Raw genomic sequence first — 26079 nt, 5'->3', positions numbered from 1 at the left:
CCATACACCCGCGTCACCAAAGCTGTGCCCATCCCGGTCTGATGGATCAACCGTGGCGATAACGAAGCACTGATGGTTCTGTGTCTGCTGGTAGGTGCTCTGATGAGGGACCGCGATCTGGGCACACTGGCTGCAAAGGAGCCTGGGAGGGAATGTAACTGAAACATTTAAAAGACACAGCAGACTCGTGACTTTAAAATAGCCAAATCCTTCATTTATATGCCACCCTAGAGCATACCCTCTTTGATTTGGAAGTAGAATGGGATTCAGGTAGAATTTAGATTGTGTGTGCGCGCGCGCATTATAATGAGGCTGATAGCTCGTTTCCCGGCCGCCCAGCTGCTCAGCCCCAAAATAATCACACAGAAACCATATTATTTAAATCACTGCTTGGCCCATTAGCTCTAGATTATTGTTGGCTAACTTTTATATCTTAATTTAACCCATTTTCATTAATCTGTGTATCACCACGTGGCTGTGGCTTACTGGCTAAAATTCTGGTGTCTTTTCTCTGACAGCAGGGCTACATGGCTTCTCCAACTCCTCCTTCTTTCTCCCAGCATTCAGTTTAGTTTTCCCCACCTACCACTATTCCCTGTGCAGGCCCAAGACAGTTTCTTTATTAACCAATGGTATTCACAGCATACAAAGGGGAATCCCACATCCATGCACATGTGTTGTGCATTGTATGTGGCCAGAGGTCAACATCAGGTATCTTCCTCTGTCTGTCTGTCTGTCCGTGTCTCTCTCTCTCCACCTTAATTTTCAACCTGAAGCTAGTCAATTTAAGTATGGTGACTGACCAGTGAGCTCCCGGGATCCTCCTTTCCCTTCCTGCTAGTGCTGGGCTGATTCACACAGACCACCATGCTTTTCCCCAGGTGCTGGGGATCTGCACTCAGGCCCGTATGCTTGTATAGCGGCACTTTACTGAGTGAGCCATCTCCCCAACCTCAGTATTATGGGTTTTTTTGTTGTTTTGTTGTTTTTTTTTTTTTTTTTGAGACACCTAACACCAAGCTATTACTTATTGCTTTTCTGGCTCACAGGACTATTTCCTGCTTTCTTCCAAATCCCCATATGGAGCATATCTAGCAGTGGAGCACAGACTCTTGATCTCTTGCTAGGTAGTACTCTGCTTCCCAGAAATGTTACTCCTAGGTACCCGCAGAACATTGTCACCCCACAAACTGCAGTGAGTCACACTGGGTCGCTGTAGCTGTCCCCTTTCTCTTTCTACCAGTATCACAGCCTCTGCCTGGGTTTCACATGTGACACGTGCTGTCGTTGCCTTTTGCTTTATGTAAAAGCTTTGTGAGTTAGGGAGATGCATCATTCAGTAAAGTGTTTGCCTCGAAAGCATGAGGACAGCCCCCCAGAACCCATGTGAAAAACTAGGCTAGTGTGTGCTCGTCCTGACAGCTCCCCAGCAGGGTTCATCTCTCTGCCCTCCAGCCTCTTGTTCACCTCACAACCTGAAGGTCGCATCTGCTGGGCCAGCCGGGTACTTTACCCATGCTAGGAGGCTTTTGGGAACAGACTCCAGCTGCTTCCACTCCAGGGGGAAGTTCAGACTCTTCCCTGAAGAGCACTGTCTTAGGGTTCTGATGCCGTGAAGAGACACCATGACCACGGCAGCTCCACTGGGGCCACCTTACAGTTTCAGAGGTTTAGTTCATTGTCATCATGGCGAGAAGCATGGTGGTGTGCAGGCAGGCACGGTGCTGGAGGGGCTGAGAGCTCTACATCTGGATTGGCAGGCAGCAGGAAGAGAAAGAGACCCTGGGCCTGGGTTTGACTTCTGAGCCTCAGAGCCCACCCCCAGTGACACAGTTTCTCCACCAAGGCCACGCCTCCTCATAGCACCACTCCCTCTGGCTCTATCGGGTCCATTTTTTTTTTCAAACAACCACCAGCAGTGATTCCTGGGATGTGGCCAGCCTGTTCTGTTCTGAGCAAAGGATGGAGATGATTTCTCTCAGCCTCAGGCTAAGGGGTTTCAGTTGACTGATGAAACCCAGGTACAGATAAATTGGAGTTCTGAGCTAGTGAGCAGTATTCTCGGTTATCCACTTTCCTTTATCCATGACCTGAAAGCTCGGCAGCCAATGACAACATCAGGTGTGAGCTGGGCAAACTTCTAGTTTGGTGCTTGTGCTCACCTATGGGAATGGGAGGTCGTGTGTAACACAGGTGCCCCAAGAGTGGAAGCCAGCAGGGTACTTCTCAGGACCCGGGTTCTAATGACGATAATCATGTGTCATAGTGAATTATAGGAAACCCTGAGCAGTGTTACATAGATCTCTCTAGCCTCTTTATTATCTTTTAAATTATGTATATTTGTGTGTATTAATGTGGGTATTAGCATGCGTGAGTACAGGTGCCCTTGGAGTCTACATGAAGCCATCCTCCCTGGAGCTGCAGTTACAGATAGTTTTGAGCCGTTGGCATGGTTGCTAGTAACAGACTTGCTTGGGTCCTCTACCAGAACACTGTATGCTCTTAACACTCCCCCATCTATCCCCGTTGAACTTCTGATCCACCAGCCTCTACCTTCCAAGTTCTGAAATTGCAGGCCTCTGCCACTGAACCCAGTTTATGTACTTTTGAGGCTCACACCTGGCATATGTCGTTCTGGGGATCAAACCCAGGGCCTCATGCATGCTGGCCAAGCACTCTGCCAACACAGCCACTGACCCATAGCCGCACTTTTGAAGGAGTTTAAACTGATGCACGCCCTTGGAGTTCAGATTCATTAGCTTTCAACATTTTTAATATTCCTTTTGTCCCTTTGGTAACTTCATTTTTAGCGATGTTTCACGTGACAAAAGAAGGGTATTTTAATATTTAAGGCATTTTTCAAAACCCAAACCAAAGTCACAGCATGCAAAGGGTATTGCCTGCCAGACTGGCGGGTTGAAGGCTGCCGGAGACACCCAGCAGTTTACCTGGACTGGCTACTTTAACATTAACCTTTTCTTTGTGCAAGTGTGCCAGGCAGACTCTAGGAGTCACTACCCCTCACTGTGTAGTGAAACGTAATGGAGCATATTACCATAGACACTGTTCACTGTTTGGCCTCCTTTTGGCTTCTGCCTATGCAGCTGAGCAACTCATTTACTCTCCCAAGTTCTTGTTTGTTATCTGCAAGGGGCTGATAATACTTGTCCGGGGCATCTAGGGCAGGCTTGATCACAGTAAGAAACAGATCCTATAGCCTCATTTGCTGTTGTATAAGGGTTGTTCAGGATTTGCTGCTGCTGTTTAGGAAACAAATTGAAGACCCAGCTCTTTCCAGCACTTAAGAAATCATGTGATCTATGAAAGACCATCTAATTAAAGTCCATAGAATCTTTACCACAAAATGTATTGGCTTGTTTTTTTCTTGTGTGTTTGAGTTTATGCATATATGGTGCTGGAACTCAACCCGGGCCCTTGGAACAGTAGGCAATGTATTCTACCACTGTGCTGCACCACCAGCCATTAGATTTTTTTCGAGACAGGGTTTCATGAAGCTCGAGCTGGCCTGGGGTTTGTGATCTCCGGCCTCAGCTTTCTCAGGGCATGCACCCCTATGCCCAGCCCAAGTATTTAATTGCATGTTCCTACTTTAGGATTCAAATGCTGAGTCAATGCATTGTGTCACTTGTCATTGGTCTAGCAGGAACTTTTACAGTTGCTTGGTAATTCCTTGGCTTCCAAATGTTTTGAGAAATGTTAGAGATAAGACATAGCAGAGTAACTTAGGAATTATAAAGATGCTATTGGCTGCGTCAGGAAAGGTATATAAATGGTCTTTGAAGGGTGAAATTCCTAAATGACTATGAGCAAAATGGTCCAGAAGGTAAAGACTCTTGTCACCAAGCCTGATGACCTGAGTTTGATTCTTGGAATCCACATGATGGAAATAGAGAACCAACTCTTACTGGTTTCCTTACAATTTCCCAGTCCCCACATGCATGCTGTAGTATACGTGCACACAGAGAGAGAAATAAATGTAAATTGTGTGTGTGTGTGTGTGTTAATATAGAAGCAGCATAGCCTCATCTAAAAAGGAAGAGTTGACTCTGAACTTGACCATGACTGTGACCTTCTCCCAGTCTTACTTTGACCTCTGATCACCCTTCATGTCACAGGAAGCAAGAATTCTCCTCCCCACAGGGAGGATTGTGGTTAAATGAGGAACCCAGCAAGCCTCTGAGTGTTGAGATCTCACTGTCCCTGACTTCTGGCTCACGGGCCCCAGCTTTGATGAAGCTTCACTGTCTCTGAGCCAGCAAAGAGCCCTGAGTGACCCCTCCCACTTTCTAATGTGCCCTGTCCTCTTCTACTCGCCAGTCCCAGCGTCAGCGTCAGCGTAGTCGAGCAGGAGAGGATGCCCCTACTAGGTCAGTTCCTACCTGCTCTGGGCCTGGAGAAGGAAACTGGGAAGAAGGTTGTAAACAGGTAGATGGAGCCCATGTACTAATTCCAAGCTCACCCTCCTGTCTGCCTTTACATTGTCCGTACCAGTCACTCTTGTGAGGCCACTGAAAATAATGTAATGATGTGTGTGCCTGTGTATGCCTGTGTTTAACCACCTTCCCAGTGAAATGGTTCCCAAGTGTAGCTCACTGCCATACTTAATAGAATAGCAAGGGGAATAAAGGACAAAATCATAAATATTCAGGACTTAGGGAGGTACCTTCATCTGAGCTAGGACCCAGTTAGATTGTTCCCTGGATTATGGTGTTTGCTGCCATGCAGAGGAGGTGAGACAAGAAGCTCCCTGGGGACCCCTAGACAGCCAACCCTAGCCTGCTTGGTAAACTCCAGTTCACTCCCTGTCCAAAAAGCAAGGTAGACAGCACCTGCAAAACCTGGTGGTAGTCCTCTGGCCTTCACATGGCACACAACACACGCACGCACACAAAAATTGAAGATTTCACAATACCTTGTCTTGAGTTGTTTTGTAAAAGCACGTTTACTGTTCTCAGTAAATGAGAAAACTCTGTGTCCTTCTCTCCCCATCCGCAGTTTTACAACCGAGCATCAACACTGAACATTTGCCAAGGTTTAATTTGTGTCTGCCAGCTTGACAGAATTCCTTTCTCTGTGAGGTGTACAGCTATAACAGCCTTATGATAAAACTTAGATTTGAAATCTTTTTAAAAGCATATACTTAAGTTATATTGTTAATTTCTGCACTTTTGATCTGGTTGTAAGAAGACTGTATTTTGTAAGCATCTTTAAGCCCAAGTTTGACTTTTGAGCCCTGGAGATGTGGCTCGGTAGCCGAGAACACTCGCCGCTCTTGCAGAGGACCAGAGTTCAGTTTCCAAGTACAGCATCAGGTGGTTTACAATACCTGTAACTCCAGCTCCAGGAGACACAGCATCCCACACCATACCATTGCCTTCTTCTGATTTCTACAGACATACGCACGCTTGTGCACATGTGTGTACACAAACACACACAGATAAATAATAAAAATAAATTTGTTCTTAAAAATAAAGGGGGCTGGAGAAATGACTCAGCAGTTAAGAGCCTTACTCTTCTTGCAGAGGACCCCACTTTAGATCCCAGCACCTACATTAGGTGGATCACAACTACTTGTAATTCCTGCTTCACAGAATCTAACACCCTATTCTGGCCTCTGTAGGTACACACACACACACACACACACACACACATTTGCACACTCATCAACTAAATCTACATGTACATATAGTTTTAATTTATATGATATATATTAAATTTAGCATTGGGATTATTTGGAAAAAGAGGCTAATGGGTTAGAACTTAAATTATTGTGTACTTTCTTTCCTCAGATAAATATATTCATTTTACAAAGCCAAGGATTTGCACATTGTCTAGGGCTACAAGCCTGTTGTTCTTAAAAGATGCTGCTTTTTAATCAGCATCATGAAAAACTCATCCGTTTGTGGTGTTATGTAACATCACCCCAGGAGGAAATACGGTCTCTTAAAGACAATGGCGCATTTCACATGAAGATAGACTGTTCAGGGATGGTAGGGCTGGGGCTCTAGCTCAGCCAGTAAGTCTCAGAGTGTTTGCCTAGCATGCACAAGGCCTGTGCCTTGTGTAGTTCCATCCACAGCTCCTCAAGGTCTGGGCATGGTAGTGCACAGCTGTTCCCTTGCTATCCTGGCACTCGGGAGACGGAGGCAGGAAAAGCAGAAGTTCACAGTCGTTGTTGAGTGCATGTAGCAAGTTCAGAGCCGACTTGAGGCCGACTCCAGAACCAAGAGTGGGAGTGCAGCAGTATCCGTGTAGTTCCCACGTGTGAAACCCGCGGCTGTGCCTTCTTGCTGCTGTGCCACGCTGTGTTTGCTTGCTGAAATTCCCGTCTCCTGCCTGCTTTGCACCTTTTTCTGCATGTGTGTTTTTCTCTAACACCTCGTAAAGGTTTTTAACAGTACAAGTTAATTTACACACTATTTGAAGTTGGTTTTGTTATACGAATTGCCTTAACAGTGCCTTCATTTGTTGGGAAACAGATAATTTTGGATGATGCTTAAATCCAGGAAAGTATGTTTTACTGTAGGGCAATCAATCAGTAGTAATGTTTCTCACATGTGGCTACAGTACACTGGCCACTGTGGTCTGGATAGAAAAGCTGACTAGTTTCAAGATCAGGAGAGGAAATGCTGCCCGGTATATTTCTAAATGAATGGTTCCAGAAAGTTGGAAAATATTTTTTTTTGTCCCACAAAGAATATCATTCTACTTAGTGTTTATTTGAAAACTAAAAATATAGTCTCTGAAAAAAGTCATATAGTTAGTTAGAATAAAATAGAAATCATTTCTCAAAAGCTTAAACAAACTGTTGTATCTTTAGAAACAGTTTTGCATAATATCTTTTCCTTTCTCTTGACTCTTAGAAATTAATAAGAAATGACCATTGGCATTTACCAGAAGTATCATTCCGCTTAGTTGTGGGTTTTTGTTTGGTTGTTGTACTTTAATACAAAGTCTCTTACTTTACCCTTGACTGGCCTGGAACTCACTATGTAGACCAGGCTGCCCCAACTCAGAGATCTGCCTCTGCCTCTGCCTGGAGTCTTGGGATTAAAGGTGTGGCCACCATGTCTGCGTTAGCAGTTATAAGTCAGCCTCCTCATTGGTTCCTAAGTCATTAGGTTTTAAGTTCAGTTGCACATGGCTCACTTTCGTAGGAGCACTTTGCTTCTGGGGAAGCCCTATCTCTTGTTCTAGCTCATTGCTTTCCCATGTGCCACCATCATTGTAAATGTCCCTGCATTGTTACCTCAGTTAATAAAACCCTTCCCCAAAGGTAATAGCGAGTGCTTTTGTCTACCATCAATATCCCATTGGTTTCCCCAAAGTCTGTGTTCTTGGCTCTTTATTTGGGGGGTTGGGTTCTTTTCTTTTGTTTTGTTTTCTTGGGGTTTTTGTTGGTTTGTTTGGTTTGGTTTTTTTTCAGACAAGGTTTTTCCATGCAGCTTTGGAGCCTATCTTGGAACTCACTCGTAGACCAGGCTGGCCTCGAACTCAGAGATCCACCTGCCTCTGCCTTCTGAGAGCTGGAATTAAAGGCATGTGCCACCACTGTATTCATGTGTATTTCATGTGTATTTAAAATGTGTAGTTTCTTAGTCAGGTACAGTGGGTGGAGTATCCCAAGATAAACCCAGCAGTGGCTCACCTGGAAGCTCCCTCTTTCCAGGGTGCACCACAGGGCATTGCTAGCCTGTCCAGCTCTCCCTATAGTGAGAGCAATCTTAAGTATTTAGTGTGTTCTTATTGTTCTTTTTGCTGGCTTCCTTCCTAGTACTAGACAACCAAAGAAATATGTTGGGCCAGGGCATTAAAACAGAAGCAGGGAATGTTCCAGATTAAAACTGGGCTCTCTGTGGCTTGTACTGCCATTTTCTCCAGATTTCAGTTAAACAAAAGCGCGCTCCTTGAGAATGTCAGGGTGGTGACAGACGTTTCTGAGCTGTGCTTCTCTTTCCAGGCAGCACAGATTGTGCTCATCTCTCTGTTTGAATTGAACACTCCTGAATTTACCATGTTACTTGGTGCCTTGCCAAAAACATTCCAGGATGGTGCCACCAAACTCCTGCATAACCACCTCAAGAACTCCAGTAACACCGGTGTGGTAAGTGCCCTGGTTGTGGTTTGGTCATGACCTGCCAAGTGACCCTCACCCAGCTGCAAAGCTGATGGACAGCATCCTTGTTCTTAGTTAATAGCCTGTGAGCCTATGAAGGCTGGGGTCCTTTCTGATGCTGGCATACGCCCTGGAGGGGAATGGACTTGGTGCTCATTTGTGGCCTTTTTTTTTAGGGTGAGGTCATTGAGTCAGTGCAGTGTTTACAAGTTGTCTTCCTATTTCATTCATTCTTTGGATCTGTCTCAGATATTTTAACTCTGTAATAAGAGAAGTGCTTAATTCTGTATATGACTCTAGCCCAGCTCTATTAGCTCCTTCTGACGAGAGGAACTGAAGGAAGGGAGGATTTGTTTTGGCTCACATTTCCAGGGTGGCACAGTCATCGTAACAAGGATGGCAAAAGTGGCAGGCCTGAGGGGCAGCTGGTCACGCTGTGTCTGTAGTTGAGGAGCAGAAAGTGGTCACTTTGGCAGTCAGTGTTGGCTGCCGTAAGCTGACAATTGTCAGTAAGCTCCAGGGATTCCTACAGAACAATTATCCATCCATGCAACTAATAATCTGTGGAGGTGGGGGCTGGAGGTCCTACCCATTTACATACGGCTTAAGAGACAACAAGTGGGGTTGAATTTGAATTTTCAAGAAAGCCTTCGGACAATGATGCCTACACTACTTTGCTCTAGGGATCCCCAAGCAATACAATTGGCCGGACGCCTTCCCGACATCCCAGCAGCAGGACCAGCCCCCTGACCTCACCCACCAACTGTTCCCATGGGGGACTATCTCCAAGGTAAGCTCATTCCACAAGTGAAGAACGAAGATGCCCTGCTTTCTGTGCAGCCTGGCTCAGACTTAAGCTTGATAGCAGAGTGCCAGAAGTCAGGGGGAGGTTTTGCCCCTCCCTCTGCCTGTGACTGTGTGGTCTTCAGCAGTTAACAGCTACAGTGGACAGCTGTGTTCCATGTTCTCTGAACACTGAACCTGGTACCTCATAGATTGTAAGACTGAGGTCGTATGAGTTCCCGAGGAAACCTGTCAGCTGTCCTCCAAGAGACAGAGAACCCTAATGGTATTTATGGAGTTATTGATAAACTTTTTAGAGTCTGCACCAAGCCTGGTGTAGTTTTCCAGTCAGGAAGCCGCTCCAGGCCTGCCTGTATCCTGTTTAAAGCAGATGCTGCTCTGATAGACAGTACCTGGGGACCTGAGCATCACAAGGTTCAGCATGTGCAGATTCCTGTTAGGACCGTGCACAGTGGCCTTACAGAGTCAGGGGCCTAATTTCTTTCTTATTTGTTTGTATTTTTATTTTTGAGATAGGGTCTACTAGGTGGTCCTGGTTGGCCGGGAACTTTCCGTATATATTTTGTCTCAGCCTCCAGGTTGCTGAGATTACAGTCATCCACCACCATGCCCAACAGTGGGGTAAGACTTCAAATGAGAGCGTGTTCTGCCTCAGGCTTTGTTAGACTCCCTCACATGGGTTGGCATTGCCTGGCCCCAGAGTGGTGCCTCTATGGCGCCACAAGTTTTCTAGCCCAGCAAGGGCCACAGTTGCTGAGTTTTACCTGTGAGAAGTCAAGATCTTTAGGCTCTGAGAATCTCGAAGACTTTTCCTGAAGGTGCTGTCACAAGGTCTTAAAACGCAGTGAGAATGTGCCAGATGTGCCCTTCCTTCCTGGCAAAGGTCTCCATCTGCTGCAAAGATGGCCAAGTTTATTTTTGTTCTCAACTTTTGTCTTGGTTTTCATTTTGAGACAGTGTCTCAGCCAAGTTGTCTACTTGCAGAAGATAGCCTTGAACTAGTGATCCTGTGCCTTTACTTCCCCTGATGCTGGGGTTACAAGCATGTGAGACCAAGCCTGGCACATTAGTGCTTTTAAATGTAGCTTTTTATGAATTCCTTTCTCACCACTAGAGTTCTCTTCAGGCCCCAGTTATACTGCAGTATTATGGAACAAAAGAAGTCTTTTCTCTTGGGGAAAGCACATGCTTTTTGTTTGTTTGTTTTTTTGAAAGCATGTGTGAGTTGTTTTAGCACCTTGCTGTTTTTGGACTGCTTTGTATGTACTCCCTGATCTGTAGTATCTAGTCTGATGTCACATCTCCAGATTCGATCTGTGTTGTCAGGTTCTCAGTGTGTTGTTAGACAGTTGTGACAGAAGCTGATGCCAATATGTCTGCCCCTCCTACTGTGATTGAATACTAAGATCTCTGAAGTCTATGTTTTGTCCTGAGTGACCAGGGTTCCATACAGACAGTGAAAATTTTATGCAAACTGCATGTTCTCTCCAAGTTTTTGTTTATCTAGACATGATACTCTGAACTGTAATTAGGAAACCTGCTCTTCTGTAGTCCGCAGTTCATATGTATCTTTTAGCTATTGTATATTAGCTAATAAGAAAAGAGTATACCTCAAATTAATATTTTATTACTTTATTAAATGCCTAGTTTAAAAAATGGGTGGGAAAAATTAAAAAAAAAAAAAAAAACGGGTGGGTGTCTTAGTAGTACCTGTCAAAAAGCTGGCGAGAAACTAATCTTCGCAGATCTCCAAGTCATTAAACATTCTATTAACTCATAACTATAGCTTTCTTTTTTTAATTAACTTCTAGGTAAAAAAAAATGAGATTTTTTTTCGGTGCCAAAAGGTCTGGCTGTGGCTGACATATTTTCCTGTGGCCAAATCTTCTTTAGGGAATATTTAGTTAATGTAGTTTCTTTCATTCAAAAAAAAAAAAAAAAGTGTGGAAAAATTAAAACCCAGGATTGGGTTCTAAAAGTCTTGATCCAGTCTAACAAAAACTGCCCCTGTTTAGTGCTCAGCTAGCTGACCAGCCTGAGCCCACCAGGAGAGAGAGGGTTTGTCCCCTGGTGAAAACTGCCCCACCTGCTGTATCACTGGAAGAAGCACCCAGCTGGGAAGCATGTCTTCTGCTGGGGAAATTATAAAAGAAATGCAGTTTTCGCCTAAGCAGCTGAGTTCCATAGCTTGCCCCCCACCCCACCGTCTCGGGAGGTGATAGGTGTCACAGTGCAGCCTCGAGCATGACCTTGACTATAAAGTGTTAGCTTTTTATTCTGGAGAGGGAAAAAGTGAGATGATCTAGGACTTTTAAAAATTTTTTGTCCAAAAGTTCATGACGATAATAAGGGTGGGTTTAGAAGCGCTGACAGACCTGACATGATGATAGCTTTAGATCTGTCCAGTGGGGCGGGTCTTTCCATCAGCCCAGTGGGGTCAGAGATGCCAGCAGACTAACACTTTGTGAGAGTGGGATGATTGACAGCTATTCCCAACTGATGAACACATGCGGCTATATTTGAGCAGAGATTTATGACCTATGTTTTTTTCCATCGTTTAACAAATACTTATATTTTAGGTCATTCTACCCATTATGATTTTGTGGTAGAGAACGAACTGTAGTTCCAAGTGTCTGGGGTCTTGCTGCAGTCTGGTGTGTGCTCCTGATGAGCGAGTCTTAGAGCAGAAAGGAACTGCATGGTCACCTCTGGTGCCATGGCAAAGTCTCCCTGCAGATGGCGCTTGTGTTTCTCCTATCAGAGTGAAGCAGCACCTACAGAATATGGCAAGGGTTCACAAGCCCAGCCCCACACCCGGACCCAGCCTTGAGTATCACCTCTATTCCTTTACCCCTTCCCCCAGCCCCGAGTGTGGCTTTGAAGAAAGTCTTCAGACCCTGTACCACGATGCCCTCTCATCTCCAAGATGTATTTTCCTACAGAATGGGTCTGTGACCCTCCTCAGGGGCACTAATACCTAGGGAAAGCTACTGTGAGAGCTGTGTTGGTGGGTGCTGAAGGTCAACCTTGTGCTTTTAAGCATGAGGGCTTGAGTTCAGAACCTGTTTTTAAACTTTCCTAAAAAGGCCAGGCACATGGCGCACACATGTACTCCCAGCAATAATGAGATGAGGGTGAAGACAAATTCCCAGCATGTGCATGCCAGCTAGCCTACCTAGCCTGCTTGGTGAAGCTCCAGGCTAGGGGGAGGTCTTGTCTCATATTAAAAAAATAGAAGTCACCTAAGTACTGGGGCCCCCTGAGGCTGTGCTCTGACCCCGTACATACACACATGTTCAGACTGCTGCAGCAGCAGGATGCTGTGGACTCTGCCTCGTGTTCCCACTCCATCCTCTGCTCTTGTAGCACAAGTAAGAACTTTCCCTGGGGACCTTCGCAAGCCCAGGCCAGGTAGTGACACTGTGGCAAGCAAGTGGACACCTGTGTTCCCAGATGTATTTTAGTTTCCTTTAGGTGGTATAGAAGCAGAGGAAGCCATTTCATTCCTTTATTCTATTTCCTCCCCTGGGACTTACTGCTCCCGTGTACCAACCTCCAGCAGTTCTCTGCCCTCTGAACTCTCACCAGATCCCCAGCCCAGGAGCACGGTCTGTCTCTGCAGTGCTGAGGCATAGCAGTGTACTCTTGGAGCATCTCCTCGCTTCTGTCCCACTTGAATTAAGTCTTGAGAGTGCCAACTCTGCTCCTTTCTGAAATAGCCTCTAGGGTGGTAAGCTGAGCATCCTTAGTTTCTCCTCAGTCTTCCAGTGCATGTCCAGCCCAGGCAGACAGGTGCGCCCTCTCACAGGTATGTACACAGCTAAACTTGGGATCTCAGTCAACTCCTGATGACGTCAGCTTAGCCCATGGTTGGGAAAGAAAAGAATGAAGCCAGTCTTACTGAGGAGCAAAGTGTAAAATGAACCTGTTCTTTTCCTCTGTGTATGAAGCACTAAATGCTGCTCCAGCTAATTTGACGGGCTCTGTGGAGTGTCTTCCTCTCCCCTCCCCTTTACTTCTGTGTTTCTCTCTCTGATTTTCCTCTTCTGATCACTGCAGTCGGTTGTGGGGTTGGAGTGCCGATGGGCTATCGAAGCCCCCACCTCCCTTTTCTCAGCCTAACTCCATTCCCACCGCTCCCTCCCACAAGACTCTCAGGCGCTCTTACTCTCCCAGGTAACATGCTACCTGTTAAATTTGTTCAAAATGTCACAATATTATTGTGTTTCCAAGGTTGCCCTGGGTCTTTTGAAAAGCCTCTGAGCTCCTCTGGTGTATTTCCTGCTTCCATTTAGCCTTGAAGGATTGGAGCCAGGGTGAGCTGTGTGAGCAGGAACAGGCTCGGGAGCCAGACTGCTGCTCTATCTAAGGACAGTAACTTCTTTAACCACCCAGCCAGACCCGTCACCATTTACCCTCATGGGCTGTTTGGCCTGGTGTGGCATTCAGAACTTATCATGATGTCCAGATAGCAGTGGAGATTGCAGTTCCCCTCATAGGAGTTCCAGGTGCAGAAGAGCTGGTGTCTTAGTGTGCTTTTCACCACTGTGATAAAGCGCCATGGCCGAAAGCAGTTTTGGGGGGGAGAGGCATTGTTTCCGCTTATAGCTTGTAATCCATCTTCCAGAGCAATCAGGGCAGGAGCTCCAGGCAGGAGCCTGGTGTCGAGAACCGCAGCAGAAGTCAGAGAGGATGCTGCTTACTGGCTGTTCTCATGGCTTGCTCAGCCTGCTGTCTTATACCCTCAGGACCCCTGCCCAGGACATGATACTGCCCATAGTGGGGGCCCTCCTACATTGATCACTGGTCAAGAAAATGCCCCACAGAGCTGCCTACAGGCATGTGATGGAAGCATTTTCTCAGTTGAGCTTCCTCCTCTCAGATAATTCTAGCTTAACTCAAGTTGACAGAAACAAACAAAACCACCAGGATAGGTGACTTCATTGCCCCATCTCCCTACAGACGCCCTGCCTAGGGCTGAAACCAAAGTTTCGTGGTGAACCTAGCATGCCTGAGGCTTTGGGTTCCGTCTCCAGTACTGCTAAACAGACAAATGCATTAGTTGGGAAAGATGCTCTCCCTTCAGACCGGGCATTATTTGTCCCTAGCAAGCATCGTCTGTTGGTGGGAAATGCTGCCCAGCACTGTGACCGTGTACAAGTCTAGAAGGACATGGTTTCCGTCGGGTTTTTAAAGCAGTTACGCTTGTGAGCCCAAAAAAGTTCTATGTATTCCTCCAGACACCTGTTCCAGGCCTCTTGGACACTGTCGTAAAGATCCAAAGCTAAGAGCGTGCTTCTCCTAGAAGCCTGTCGTCTCATGGGCAGAACATGGGAGGCCCGGCTGTCCCTGGGCTCTGTAAGAGGAGTGTGTAGCCAACTGTGTAGAAGAATAAGAGATTTTAAAGAGAAGAGAAAGAAAACCCGAGGGCCTGCAAGGTGATGTGCCCCTGCCTGACCACCTGAGCTCGGTCCCTGAAACCCGCATGAAGGTGAAGATGAAACCCACTCCACAAAGTTTTCCTCCGACCTCCACGCGTGCATAATGGCGCCTGTACACACACGCATGATAATAAATTTAAGAATTAAAAAAACGAGCCTGGAAAACAAGGTGGCAGCAGCCGTGGGTTCCTGTGACAGCTGAGGCACAGACTTGTGATAACTGCACTTGTCACCATGTGGTCATGTTAGCCTTGTCAGCAGTGTAGATCTGTGTCATCCACTGTCCCCCAGCATGCTGGCCTGCGTGCCTCATTCCAGCCATCTTCCAGCCGGCCACCAAGATTGCCATCCAGAAGATTCCCTCTCCAGAATCATCTTTCCCACAGCACATTCTAACTCACCCACTGACAACAGTTAATACACACTTAGACTGTGGGGTGTGGCTCAGTGGTCGAGTGCTTCCCCTCTCCTGCACAAGGCCCTGGGTTCAATGTCCAGTATTGGGGGGGGGGGGTTGCACATAAGGAGAACTTCTGGTAAGCAGCCGAGGAGAGAAAGCTGAGTGAAAACAGGTCTCTTTCTCTATATGGTATTCATCTCCCAAAACAACAGAAAAAATAGTTTCAGAGAGCAGGCTTTCTCTCTCCGTTTGGTATCTTCTTGGCACCATCTGGTTCTCCGCAGGCCAGTCACTGGAGTGGCCGCAGTGGACTGTTGGCTGAGGGCGTTACTCTTCGTAGACTCTCAGGAAGCCCTCCGGGTATAATCTGAATGTTTACAGGTGATCAAGGCCTGGCCTTTAACCCGGAAGATTACGTCCTAGGATTGGCTCCAGTCTAAAACAACGCAGTATGGGTCACAGCCTCTTCACAGTCTACTTCTAGGCCCTCCCCCCAGTCCCACTGTGCCATCCTTCAAGTCTCAGGGTTGGGGGCTCTATCAGTTTGAAGCCTAGTGCCTACTTCAGGTGGCTCACAAATGCCTGTAACTTTAGCTCTAAGGAGCCGACACCCTCTTCTGGCCTCTGTGAGTACCTGTGCAAGCATGTATACACACACACATGCATATACATACTCAAAATTTTTTTTTAAAAAGTCTTTTTAAGGGGCTAGAGAGGTGGCTCAGTGGTTAAGGGCATTGCCTGCTCTTCCAAAGGTCCTGAGTTCAATTCCCAGCAACCACATGGTGGCTCACAACCATCTGTAAAGAGGTCTGGTGCTCTCTTCTGACCTGCAGACATGCACACAGACAGAATATTGTATACATAATAAATAAATATTTTTAAAAAGTTTTTAAAAAATAGTTCTAGGGTTGTTTGTCCAACCTACTTCCCGATGACCGCCTTCCTGGGAAATTCTATTTTCCCTAAGAAGTGAAGGCTCAAAGGGTATTGATCTTAGAAAGGACTGAGCCGTAGATACCCTGGAAAAAGCAAATGAGAATGATGCCCGTCACTGGAAAGCGTGGTCGCTCACACCTCGCACTCATGATGCCGGCTTCACTCTGAGGGCACCTGAACAGGTGACCTTCGGGGATGGCCGCAGTGGGTATGGACACGCGCTGCTCCCAGTTGGCAGCTGGAGTCAGGGAGAAGGGAGAGCAACAGCTGGCAGAGCCTTCATTTTCTTATCTTTAAAAGAGGCCATTGTGATGGCACAGTCATTTGAACTTAAATGAAAAAATTTAAGGGCGTTTGGGTAGAAAATCATGGGGTGAATTTATCTGAAAGCCAACATTCTCTGAAGCAACAAATGGAAAATAATATTGTGACATACCGTAAAAGATTGAACATCCCTCCAGACCACCTCTTGTCCTTCCATCACTCTTTCAATCGTTGGTTTATTTTTCTTTTGCATGGGCTATGCTATTATCTTTGGTTGTTGTGATTTAAAGTACTTAAGGCATTCTTTTACATCTTGTATATATATTTATTTGAGTCATAATACTCAGTCTTTCTATATAAAAACAGTGTACTGGTCAGATGTATAAACACTTATGAAGGTAAGCTGGAGTTGCAGAGTGCCAAGGAAAGTGACATGGACCCCTCTCCAGTCGTGCTTTCAACACTTCCGGGGAGTTGCCGTGGGGACAGCCTGTGAACTGAGAATGTTCTAAATTAACCTCTCCCAAAAAAAAAAAAAAAAAAAGAAAAAGAAATTGGCCGGTGGTGGTGCATGCCCTTAAATTCCAGCATTCGGGAGGCAGAGACAGACAAATCTCTGTGAGTTCTAGGCCAGCCTGATCTAGTTCCAGGACAGGTTCCAAAGCTACAGAGAAACCCTGTCCTGAAAAACAAAAAGCAAAAAGTTCTCATGGGTGCACACATTGGGTTTCAGCTGCAGATGTGTTCAGGGTTCGTGTTTCTTTTCGCTGAGTGCCAAGGCCAGTCTTTGAGTTGGCGTGTGTTGTCTGAACTCTCCTAACACGGCTGATGTGTGTGTGCTTTCTTCCGCTTACCCGGAAAGAAGGATTCTGTCTGGACCAGTTGTGCAGTGCTAGGCTAGTAGCTTCTACCCACGGGAGTGAACGCAGGACTGTTGCTGTGGCCAGCCTTAGAAAACACCCTCCAGCAGGCAGAGACCTGGCCACTCGGTGACATGCCCCGGGGGAGGAGCTTAGTCAATTCTGATTATATTTAACTTGAAGGAAATTTACTTCTTGTGCCGGGCATGGCTTGGCAGTGTTGCCATTGGAACGGATCTCACCATGGAAGAACTGGCAATGCTGCTTGCTTGTTCCTGCACAGCCAAGGGTTGCCAAGGGCACCAGCTCCTCAGCTTGCTCAGGACTTTCTGTATGTGAAATTAGCTTACAGCATCTCATCCTTTCTTGATACTGTGTTAGTTACCTTTTAATTGCTGTGATAAAATATCATAACCGAGACACTTAGAGAAAGAAGAGTTAATTTGGGCTTGTGGTTCCAAAGGGATCGTGGCAGAGGAAGCATGGAAGCAAGTAACAGTCATGGCGGCAGGAAGCTGAGAGCTCACATCTTCAAACCATAAGCATGAAGCAGACTAACTTCATGACTAGTGCAAGACTAGCCTGCCCCCTAGTGATGTACTTTTTTCAAGAAGAACACAACTTCTAAACCTCCAAGCAGTGCTACTAACTGGGGATCAAATGTCCAAATATCAGAGCTGATGAGGGACATTCTCATTTAAACTACTAAATTCCACTCCCTGGCCCTTATAGGCTTGTTGCCATATGATGATACAAAATGTACTTAGTCCAGCTTCAAAAGTTCTCATAGTCCTTCATAAAGCCCAATGTCTCTTCAGAGACTGTAGCAATCTCTTAATTGTAGCCCCCTGTAAAACCAAGACAAGGTAAACATTTCTAATATATAATGGCACAGAAGAGATACTACCATTCCAGGAGAAAGGAACAGTTAAAAAATACTGAACCAAAATGAGACTGAAACCATCAGAGCAAATGCTGAATCCTCTAACTCTTATGTCCGTGTTTGGGGTTTTCATGTCAAAGGACTTGGATGGCTTTGCCTCTACGGCCTTGCTGCCTGTGATGTATTTCTCTTCCTTAGACTGATTCTGCCCACTGTGCAGTTTTACAACTTCCCAGAGTGGCATCTCAGAGCCCCTTGCCTTCCCGAGGCATCCATGTAGGGACTGCCCGCCAAACTCTGTCTTCGGTGGCTCTCTGAGACTGCAGGAAGACTCTCCAGCCCTTTCCCCTCGCCTCCTTCATCCAGTATCGCATGGACATGCTTACCTAGTTCAGCACAGTTGCTTTGTAGAAGCAGAAAACTCCTTAGACTTTGTTTCACACCCTGGACACTGATCTGGGTGGGTCTTGACTGAGGGCATCCTTCTCGTCTCTGTGCGGAGCAGGGGCTCTCCTTACCTGCTACAGTCCCCCCTCCCCCCATGTAGCACGAGTCTCAGCATGACAGCCCAGCTCTGGCACCAACTTCTGTTTTAGTTACTTTCTGTTGCTATGATGAAATGCCATGACCAAGGGAGCTAGAAGAAAGTTTATATGGGTTTACAGCTCCAGAGGGAGAGGAGTCCATCATAGCAGGAAAGCATGGCGCAGGAGCAGGAGACTGAGTACACATCTGCAGAGGCAGGCCTGCTGCAGAGGACAAACTGGAAGGAAGGAAGACTTTGATTCTCAAGGCCCATAGCCAGTGATACAGTTCCTCCAGTAAGGCCACAACACCTCCTGACAAACTGTGGGCCATTTATTCAAATACCAGAGCTTCTGGGAGACAGTCTCGTTTAAGCTCCTACAAATGCTGTCTTCTAGCAAGCAGTGTTTAAACTGTCCTTAGTCGATTGTCCCACCATGCTCTGCTCTCACTGTTGTCTGCCCGTCCTGTGCTTCGTGGTCTCTAACTCTCAGTGAGGAGAGGTGTGACCCTCTGGTCAGCCTCTTCTCACACATCTAAAGAGCATTTGCCGACAAACTACAGGACACCAAAAGGCTTTTCTTTTTTCTTTTTTCAGACCGTTTCTGTTCCATGTCTTATTATTAGTGTCCCGAAGGACAGCAGTTGGCATCATTTCCCATGAAGGGTTAGTGTTGTTTCTAGAAGTGTTCTTACATGCTCATCCAGGAAGGTGGCTCATCTCTTTAAGATTTGCTTTAAAAAAGAATTTCATATTTCCAGCAAGCTCCTGGGCTAGACCAGTGGGAAGTGGAGCCCCAGGAACCTGGTGAGGGTAGATCCAACTCTGACTCCCAAGCTGGTGTCTTATGTTTTTTGAGGGAGAGTCTTAATTATTTCTCTGGATTGGATTCTGGGGTGCATAGCCCAGTCTTGTAAAGTCTCTCTGTGATCCGAGCTTATTTCCATGTGCCTGTTCCTCTAGAGTTTGTACATTTGAGACCAGTAACAACCAAACTACCTTTTCCATCTCCAGGATGAGAACGTTATTTTCCACCGTCATCACCTGTGCGTCCGTCACCAGTGTCACTCCTGAGTTCTCCCATTCTTGTGCTTTTGTCGTCTCTCACTGGCTCCCGGTGCTGTGTGATATGTCTGGGGCAGCTCTGACTGGAAGGTGGACAGTGGCTGTGCCCTGACAATAGCTGTCCCCTTCCCATCCCAACTAACCAAAGACCCCAAGTACAATTAGTCTTACTCTAAATTACTAAATCATTTAGGCCCATGTCTTGGTTTTATGCACACCTCAGTTTTTCAAAAACTGGTTTTTTTTTTCTTTTAAATCATAGCATGCTGGACTATGATACAGAAAACCTGAACTCTGAAGAAATCTACAGCTCTTTGCGTGGTGTTACAGAAGCCATCGAAAAGTTCAGCTTCCGAAGCCAAGAAGACCTAAACGAGCCGATTAAGCGAGATGGCAAGAAGGACTGTGATATCGTGAGTATCCCGGGCCAGCGGACAACTATGTCAGCAGACTTGAGGCTTTCCCACACTGAACTCCCTGGTGACAGCGTCTTCTACTGTGGTGTTAAAATAATAGCAGGTGCAGAGGTGACAAGCAGCCTTCCAAAGGGCAGGCGTCTGAGCCATGCTAGACCCTAGAAGAACTTTAAGTGCATACTGCCAGGTGAAATAAGCCAGCTGCAGAGGGGCTAGTATGCTTTTATTTCCTTTGCCTGAGATGCCTAGCATAGGCAGATTAGTAGAGAATAGAATCAAGGTTTGTGGGGCAGGAGGAGTGTTATTTATTGGGTGTAGGTTTAGGGGGAAGAAGGGACCATGAGAAAGACTGGAGTATACATGATGTTGGTGGTTACACAAAATAGTGAATGTATATAATGTCACTGAACCATATGATTATGGATGGTTGAAATGATAGGGTATGTGTATTTACCACAACTTTTAAACCCATATAAACAGAGAGTAAGAGTTGTATCTTGTTAGCAGCACAAAACATCACCAGTATGTTCCAGATTCCTGGGACTCATGTCCAGGTGAGGAAACAGGCAGCCCACTGCCAGCACTTAGCCCAGATTTGTCCCCGTAGTGCTGTCCTGTAGGGGCTGCCCAGGCAATATGGCCAAGGTGAAGGTCTAATACTGGGTCTTGGTTGCATTTCTATTGCTCTGATAAGACACCTTGAGCAGAAGTAGCTCGAGGAGGAAAAGGTTTGTTTCTGCTCGCAGTTCATGTCACAGTCTGGGAAGTCAGGGAAGCCAGCTGATGCAGAGGCCATGGCGGAGTGCTGCTTACTGACTTACTTCTCATGGCTGGCTCAGCCTGCCTTCTTATAATACTCAGGGCCACCAGCCCAGAGGTGGCCCTACATGAATTATTAAGAAGTTCACCGCAGGCTTGCCCGCAGGCCAATCTTCTAGGGGTCCTTTTGTTTTCAGTCGAGGTTCCCTCTTCCCAGATGACTCTAGATTGTGTCAAGTTGGCATAAAACTAGCCAGTGCAAAACTATCATAAACCTGCCCGAGACCATTGAAAGACCACTGTGAAGACAGACGTAGGAGAAAAAAGTTCAGTACTAGGTATTCAAAGAATGGAGAGTGGTTGTGGCCTGGGAGACACTTACTATGTCTCTCAAGGTTAGAGGTAATTTTAGGATAATCTGGCTAACCTTCATTATTATCTCAAAAAAAAAAAATTAAGAATCAAGGGGCTGATTTGTGGATATTTAGGCTGCTCTAGACTCTGAGCAGTACTTGAGCTTTCTCCATAGAGGAGTTTATTATTAAGGTGTCATTGAGAAGTCCCTGCTATTGGCATCAGAGCCAGAGGCCACCGTGGTCTGAAGCAGGCTTCTCAAGCATGGGACAATGAAGGACATACTCCTCCATTTCCAGGGGCTCTTGAGACCGCATGGCAGTTTCCTTCAGAAACCTTGTGAGTACAGTGAATCACCAAACAAGAAAAATAGGCTAAATACACATGCAGACGGAGGAATGTTCTGTTCAGATGGAAAACCAATAGCCCGGAGCTGGACAGATGGCTCCATGCTTAAGAGCTCTTGCTGTGCTCCCAGAGTTCAGTTCCCAACACCTATATCAGGCAGCTCACAACTACTTATAACTTCTAGAAGAGCACCCTCATCAGGCCTCTGTGGGTACAGACAGACAGACACACATATATACTTTTTTGTAGTAAAATTAAATCTTAATAGCTGTTGTTCGGTCAGTGGCCAGCTTGCAAATGGAAACGCCTGACCCCTCTAAGAAATTCCTAAGCATCAAAGAAAAAGTGTGGGCTGAGTGTGGTAGCACATGCCTTTAATCCTAGCACTGGAAAGACAGCCTGCTATGTGAGTCTCTGAGTTCAAGGCCAGACTGATCTATATAGTGAATTCCAGGCTAGCCAGAACTACATAGTGAGACCCTGTGACAAAAAGAGGCAAAGGGAGGGAAAGAAGAGAGAGAAAGAAAGAGGAGGGGAGGGAAGGAGGGATGGAAGACAGACAAATGAGCAGGTGTGTCAGGAGGTCCCTGAGTGACTGTGTGCTGTGTTCCAGGTGTCCAGAGATGGGGGAGCAGCCTCACCTGCCACCGAGGGCCGGGGAGGTGGTGAGGTGGAAGGAGGCAGGATGGCTTTGGACAACAAGACCTCCCTGCTCAACACGCAGCCTCCACGTGCCTTCCCGGGGCCACGAGCACGGGAGTATAACCCGTATCCCTACTCGGACACCATCAACACCTACGACAAGACGGCGCTGAAGGAGGCGGTGTTTGACGACGACATGGAGCAGCTCCGAGATGGTCTGTCTGCTTGCCCACCTCTTCATGTCCCCTACACCTTCCCTCAGTCACCCTGCCTGTGGTCCAGTCGGACACAAACAGAAACATGGGGTCTCCTGGTCCCTCATTTGCTCAGAACTGCCTATTGAGTCCCTGCTATGTGCTTAGTCCTGAGAAGCCCCCTGTGAGTAGAAGCCTATTTATTTTTACCCTCTGAGAGCCTGCAGTCTGTCCATGAAGTCTCTGCTCCTGGGGCTTCCTGAAATGCTCCCTGAGGGGAGTGGTTGACCAGGACGTGCAGCAGGGCCCAGGCACTAATAGTTGCTGTCTGTGAAGACCTTGGCCCACACTGCCCCAGCTCTCTTAGCCGTGAAGGTGAGGTCCCAAAGCCATGCACTCTTAAGTAGTGTGGCACCCAGGGTCTTCTCAGGCTGTGCCCTGCTGTGCCAGAGGAAGTAGGCAGGGCATCTGATGGTAGTTACTTGCCTATCTCATGCTTGGTGCTTTGCTGAGACACATATGCCCATTAGCTCCTGAAATTAGAAACTGTTGTTCTCATTTTACTGGTTAGCAAATAGATTCAGAAAGATTAAGATACTTGCCCCAAAAAAATAACTTAGGGATGTGTCTGGGGATTTCTTCTGAGTCACGTCAAGACCAGTATCCAGAGACGGAGAATGTGGCTCAATGATTGAGTTGTGCTTAGCACATGTGAGGCCCTGGATTCAATCTGCACGACCAAAGCAAAATCCAAGACCAGTGTCCACTGGCAGACGGCCAGTGAGTGACTCTGTCTGGGTCTGATGGTCTTGAGTTTTTCTTTTCCCACGTCACTGCTTACATCCACCTGCTTTGTTCTATTGCAATTCCGTGTGACTTTGCAGCTTATGGTAGATCTGTTTTGTTTAAATAGAGTTAGAGTGGAGAATTATGTGAATTATAATTCTAAATAATTAATGACTGCTTGAGTACTTTCTGTAATCATGGAATAATCAGCTTGTTCTGCTGGAAGGAAAGGAAGGCACACTTCCTGGCATGAATGCTCCAGCCTGTGGGTTACAGACTCAGAATGAGCACACTTTGGAGGGGGCTGCCACATGAGGCAGGGGGCTGATGCATGAGGCAGGGGGCAGGTTCAAGGCACAGAAAGCAGAAGGGCCTGGCGCTGTGCAGTGCTGTGGCAAAAGACAGTTCTGCAGGTGCTCAGACAGAAGGGGCATTAGTGGTCAGAAAAGAGCCCTGGAACTGTCGTTCCCCTGGATTTGCCAAGTGCCAGCCCTGCTTCCAGCCTGGGGTGGTCGGTGCTTGCTGTGACCCAGGCTTTCTGGAGAAGTGGGTGATTTTTCCCTTGCATGTGGGGTTGTTTCACCACTTCCCCTTTATTACTCGTGCCCAGAGATTGGAATGTCAGTTCTTTCTTATTCACTGCTTGTGCACTGAAAGCTTATGGAGAAAGGAGGGGTGGCAAGGGGAAATGGCAAGTGTACAGGGTCTTGAACTTCCTGTGTGCTCACCCCCTGATCTCAGAAGCTAAAGAAGTTTGCAAATGTGCCTCAGGAGAGTGCTGGTCGTGGCTTGTCTCCACAGCTGGTTCCCATGCTCCCTGTTGAGAGTGGAGTTTTCAGGGTTGAGGGTTCTCAGTGAGCATGAACAGGGCGAGAGGGACCTTCAGGCCATCTGATGTAGTTCAGACCCTGCTGGTACCCATGCGAGTAGAGGTGAGCAAGCTTTCCAGTCTTTGGATGGCATCCATTCCAGTCACTTTGATTGGCATCAGTACTGTGTTGGTTCCCAAGCCCTGCACATCCAAGAATGGACCAGATACTAGTCAACGTGACAGTCTTGAGGGAATGTTTGCGTTTGGAATGGAACAGATGTTAGTAAGAGGATGGGAGCGCCTTGGGGGAATCCAATTTGTGCACAGAGTGGGTCTCCTGCCGGCAGGAGACTGTCCAGTAGGAAGCCTGGCTCAAGACTGTGGAAGTAGAAGAGAGTTGGGAAAAGATGGGGCTTAAGCACTTGGATTTTTTTTTTTAACCTCTGTGTAAAAATAGAAAGGGGAGGATGGAAAGAAGGGAGGACACACAGCACACTGGCATTGTGCAGCTGGCCTGGCACTCTGTTCTCACAGCATGGTAAGAACATCAGGAGTACACAGCCAGGCAGGGCAGAGGAGGAGGGGAACGCATAGCACCCATCACTCAGAGTCGTGGTAGGAAAGAACATGGCAGGAACCCATGGCCCTCGTCCCTGAGGTTGCACGTGTTTCTCCCCAGTGCCCATTGACCACTCGGACCTGGTGGCTGACTTGCTGAAAGAGCTATCCAACCACAACGAGCGTGTGGAGGAGCGGAAGGGTGCGCTGCTGGAGCTGCTCAAGATCACCAGGGAGGACAGCCTGGGCGTGTGGGAGGAGCACTTCAAGACCATCCTGCTGCTGCTGCTGGAAACTCTAGGGGACAAGGACGTAAGCACTCTCACGCCCCTTCTGCATGATGCCTTTCCTGAGCAGGGCTGAGAGCTCTCCTCTGTGGTGTCTGCGCCTGACTTATGTGCAGACCCCGGTCTCCCTGTCACTGTGTGTACCCTTCCTGAGCCTAGATACTTTACACAGGAGGTGCCCAAACCCTTTAGTGTAGACGATAGCCTGCCAGGCTTCATCTCTGCGTGAGTTTCACTTTTATCTCATGTGAAATAAGGTAATAGAGAAGTTTATTTCCACATTTTTTAACTAATTTGCCAGGTGATGGTGGTGCACTCCTTTAATCCCAGCACTTGGGAGGCAGAGGCAGGTGCATCTCTGTGAGTTTGAGGCCAGCCTGGTCTGTAGAGAGTTCCAGGACACTAAGGGCTACACAGAGAAACTCTGTCTCAGAAAACAAAACAAAACAAAACAAAAAAACCTAATTTATGTGGTCACACAGTACATGTGTGGAGGTCAGAAGACAATGTTTAGGGGTCACTTCTTTCCTGCCTCCATGTGAGTTTTTGGGATTAAACTCAGGTCATTGAGCCGTCTTGCCTATCCAGAGCTTATTTTTTAAAAGGCCTTATTAAGTGTTGCATTTCATGAAATTCCATCTTAATTCACCCTGTGCCTGTGTTAGAACTAATGTTAGCATGGCAGACAACAGGTTTCCATGGTGTATTCATAGTTATAAAACAAAACCTTTGTGCTGGCACATTTGAACGTGACAGACCAGGCTTTGTAGCATGCATGGGCTGTGACCACCCCTGATATACTTAGTTGCTAACATCAGTGGAGGTGAGTACAGTTGAGGGAGGTGATCCAGTCCCAGTCTTGCGTCCAACCTGTGGAGCAGGCTCACAGCACAGAATTGGGAGGGAACAGCTGGGATTAAGCTTCCTAAGTAATGGTCCATCTTTCCACATTGGTTTTGCATGGCCTAGCAGACACAGCTGAGAGGAGTTCCAAGAAGCTAGCACATTGTGAGGTCATAGGCCAGACCCAGGGTCACAGAGGTGGTGACTGATGGCAGCAGGGAGTGGGGGAAGGAGAAGCAGTAAATGTTGCCCTGGAATTGTTTTCTGACTCTCAGGGTCAAAGGTCTGGTTTAGGTGTAAGTAAAGATTAGGAATGTTAACGAAAGGCCCACACTAACTTTTCTTCAAAGTCCTGCTGCCTATGGAGGCAGTTACACTTGGCTGAGCTCTGCGGGGAGATGGGGTGATGTCACACGGAGGGCAGGTGCTTTCTGTGTGCGTTTGCACAGTGCACAGTTGAGTGACAAGGAATCAGGATGTGCTTCTTGGCTCTGTTTGCAGTAAACTCCGCTCTCTCTTCTTGAGATTAGGCGTCTGTTTGGAATGGCTTTTCTCCAGACACATGACTTGGGCCTTAACAGCTTGAGGCCTGTTGCATGGGTGACCTCATCACCCAGAAGGTCAGGAACAGACGCAGGTCTCCAGCAGACCTCAGAGAGTTCACAGTCTGGCAGGCCTCTGTCCATGACAGGATCCCTATGCGTGTCTCACAGAAAGGTGACTCAGGAGCCCAAGCTTCCATTAAGTCTAGAACATCTAGAG

At 47.0% G+C, this 26079-nt stretch overlaps 1 protein-coding gene across 30 annotated transcripts in view; it reads left to right on the top strand.

Annotated features, from left to right (window-relative positions):
• The window catches only part of Clasp1 (cytoplasmic linker associated protein 1), a 218241-nt gene that overhangs the window by 168863 nt on the left and 23299 nt on the right, over nt 1-26079 (top strand). For 15 of the 30 annotated variants that reach the window (XM_057769384.1, XM_057769399.1, XM_057769398.1 and 12 more), the window contains 6 exons: nt 7982-8125; nt 8821-8927; nt 13001-13117; nt 19582-19732; nt 21810-22053; nt 24309-24499. In XM_057769384.1, coding sequence (XP_057625367.1) covers nt 7982-8125; nt 8821-8927; nt 13001-13117; nt 19582-19732; nt 21810-22053; nt 24309-24499 — 954 coding nt within the window. The remainder of the gene's footprint in view (nt 1-7981; nt 8126-8820; nt 8928-13000; nt 13118-19581; nt 19733-21809; nt 22054-24308; nt 24500-26079) is intronic. The other 15 variants (XM_057769414.1, XM_057769413.1, XM_057769408.1 and 12 more) reach the window with 1 other exon arrangement.

Source organism: Chionomys nivalis, chromosome 5 (genome assembly GCF_950005125.1).
Source record: "Chionomys nivalis chromosome 5, mChiNiv1.1, whole genome shotgun sequence".
NCBI lineage: Eukaryota > Metazoa > Chordata > Mammalia > Rodentia > Cricetidae > Chionomys > Chionomys nivalis.
This window is presented reverse-complemented; position numbering and strand designations above follow the sequence as displayed.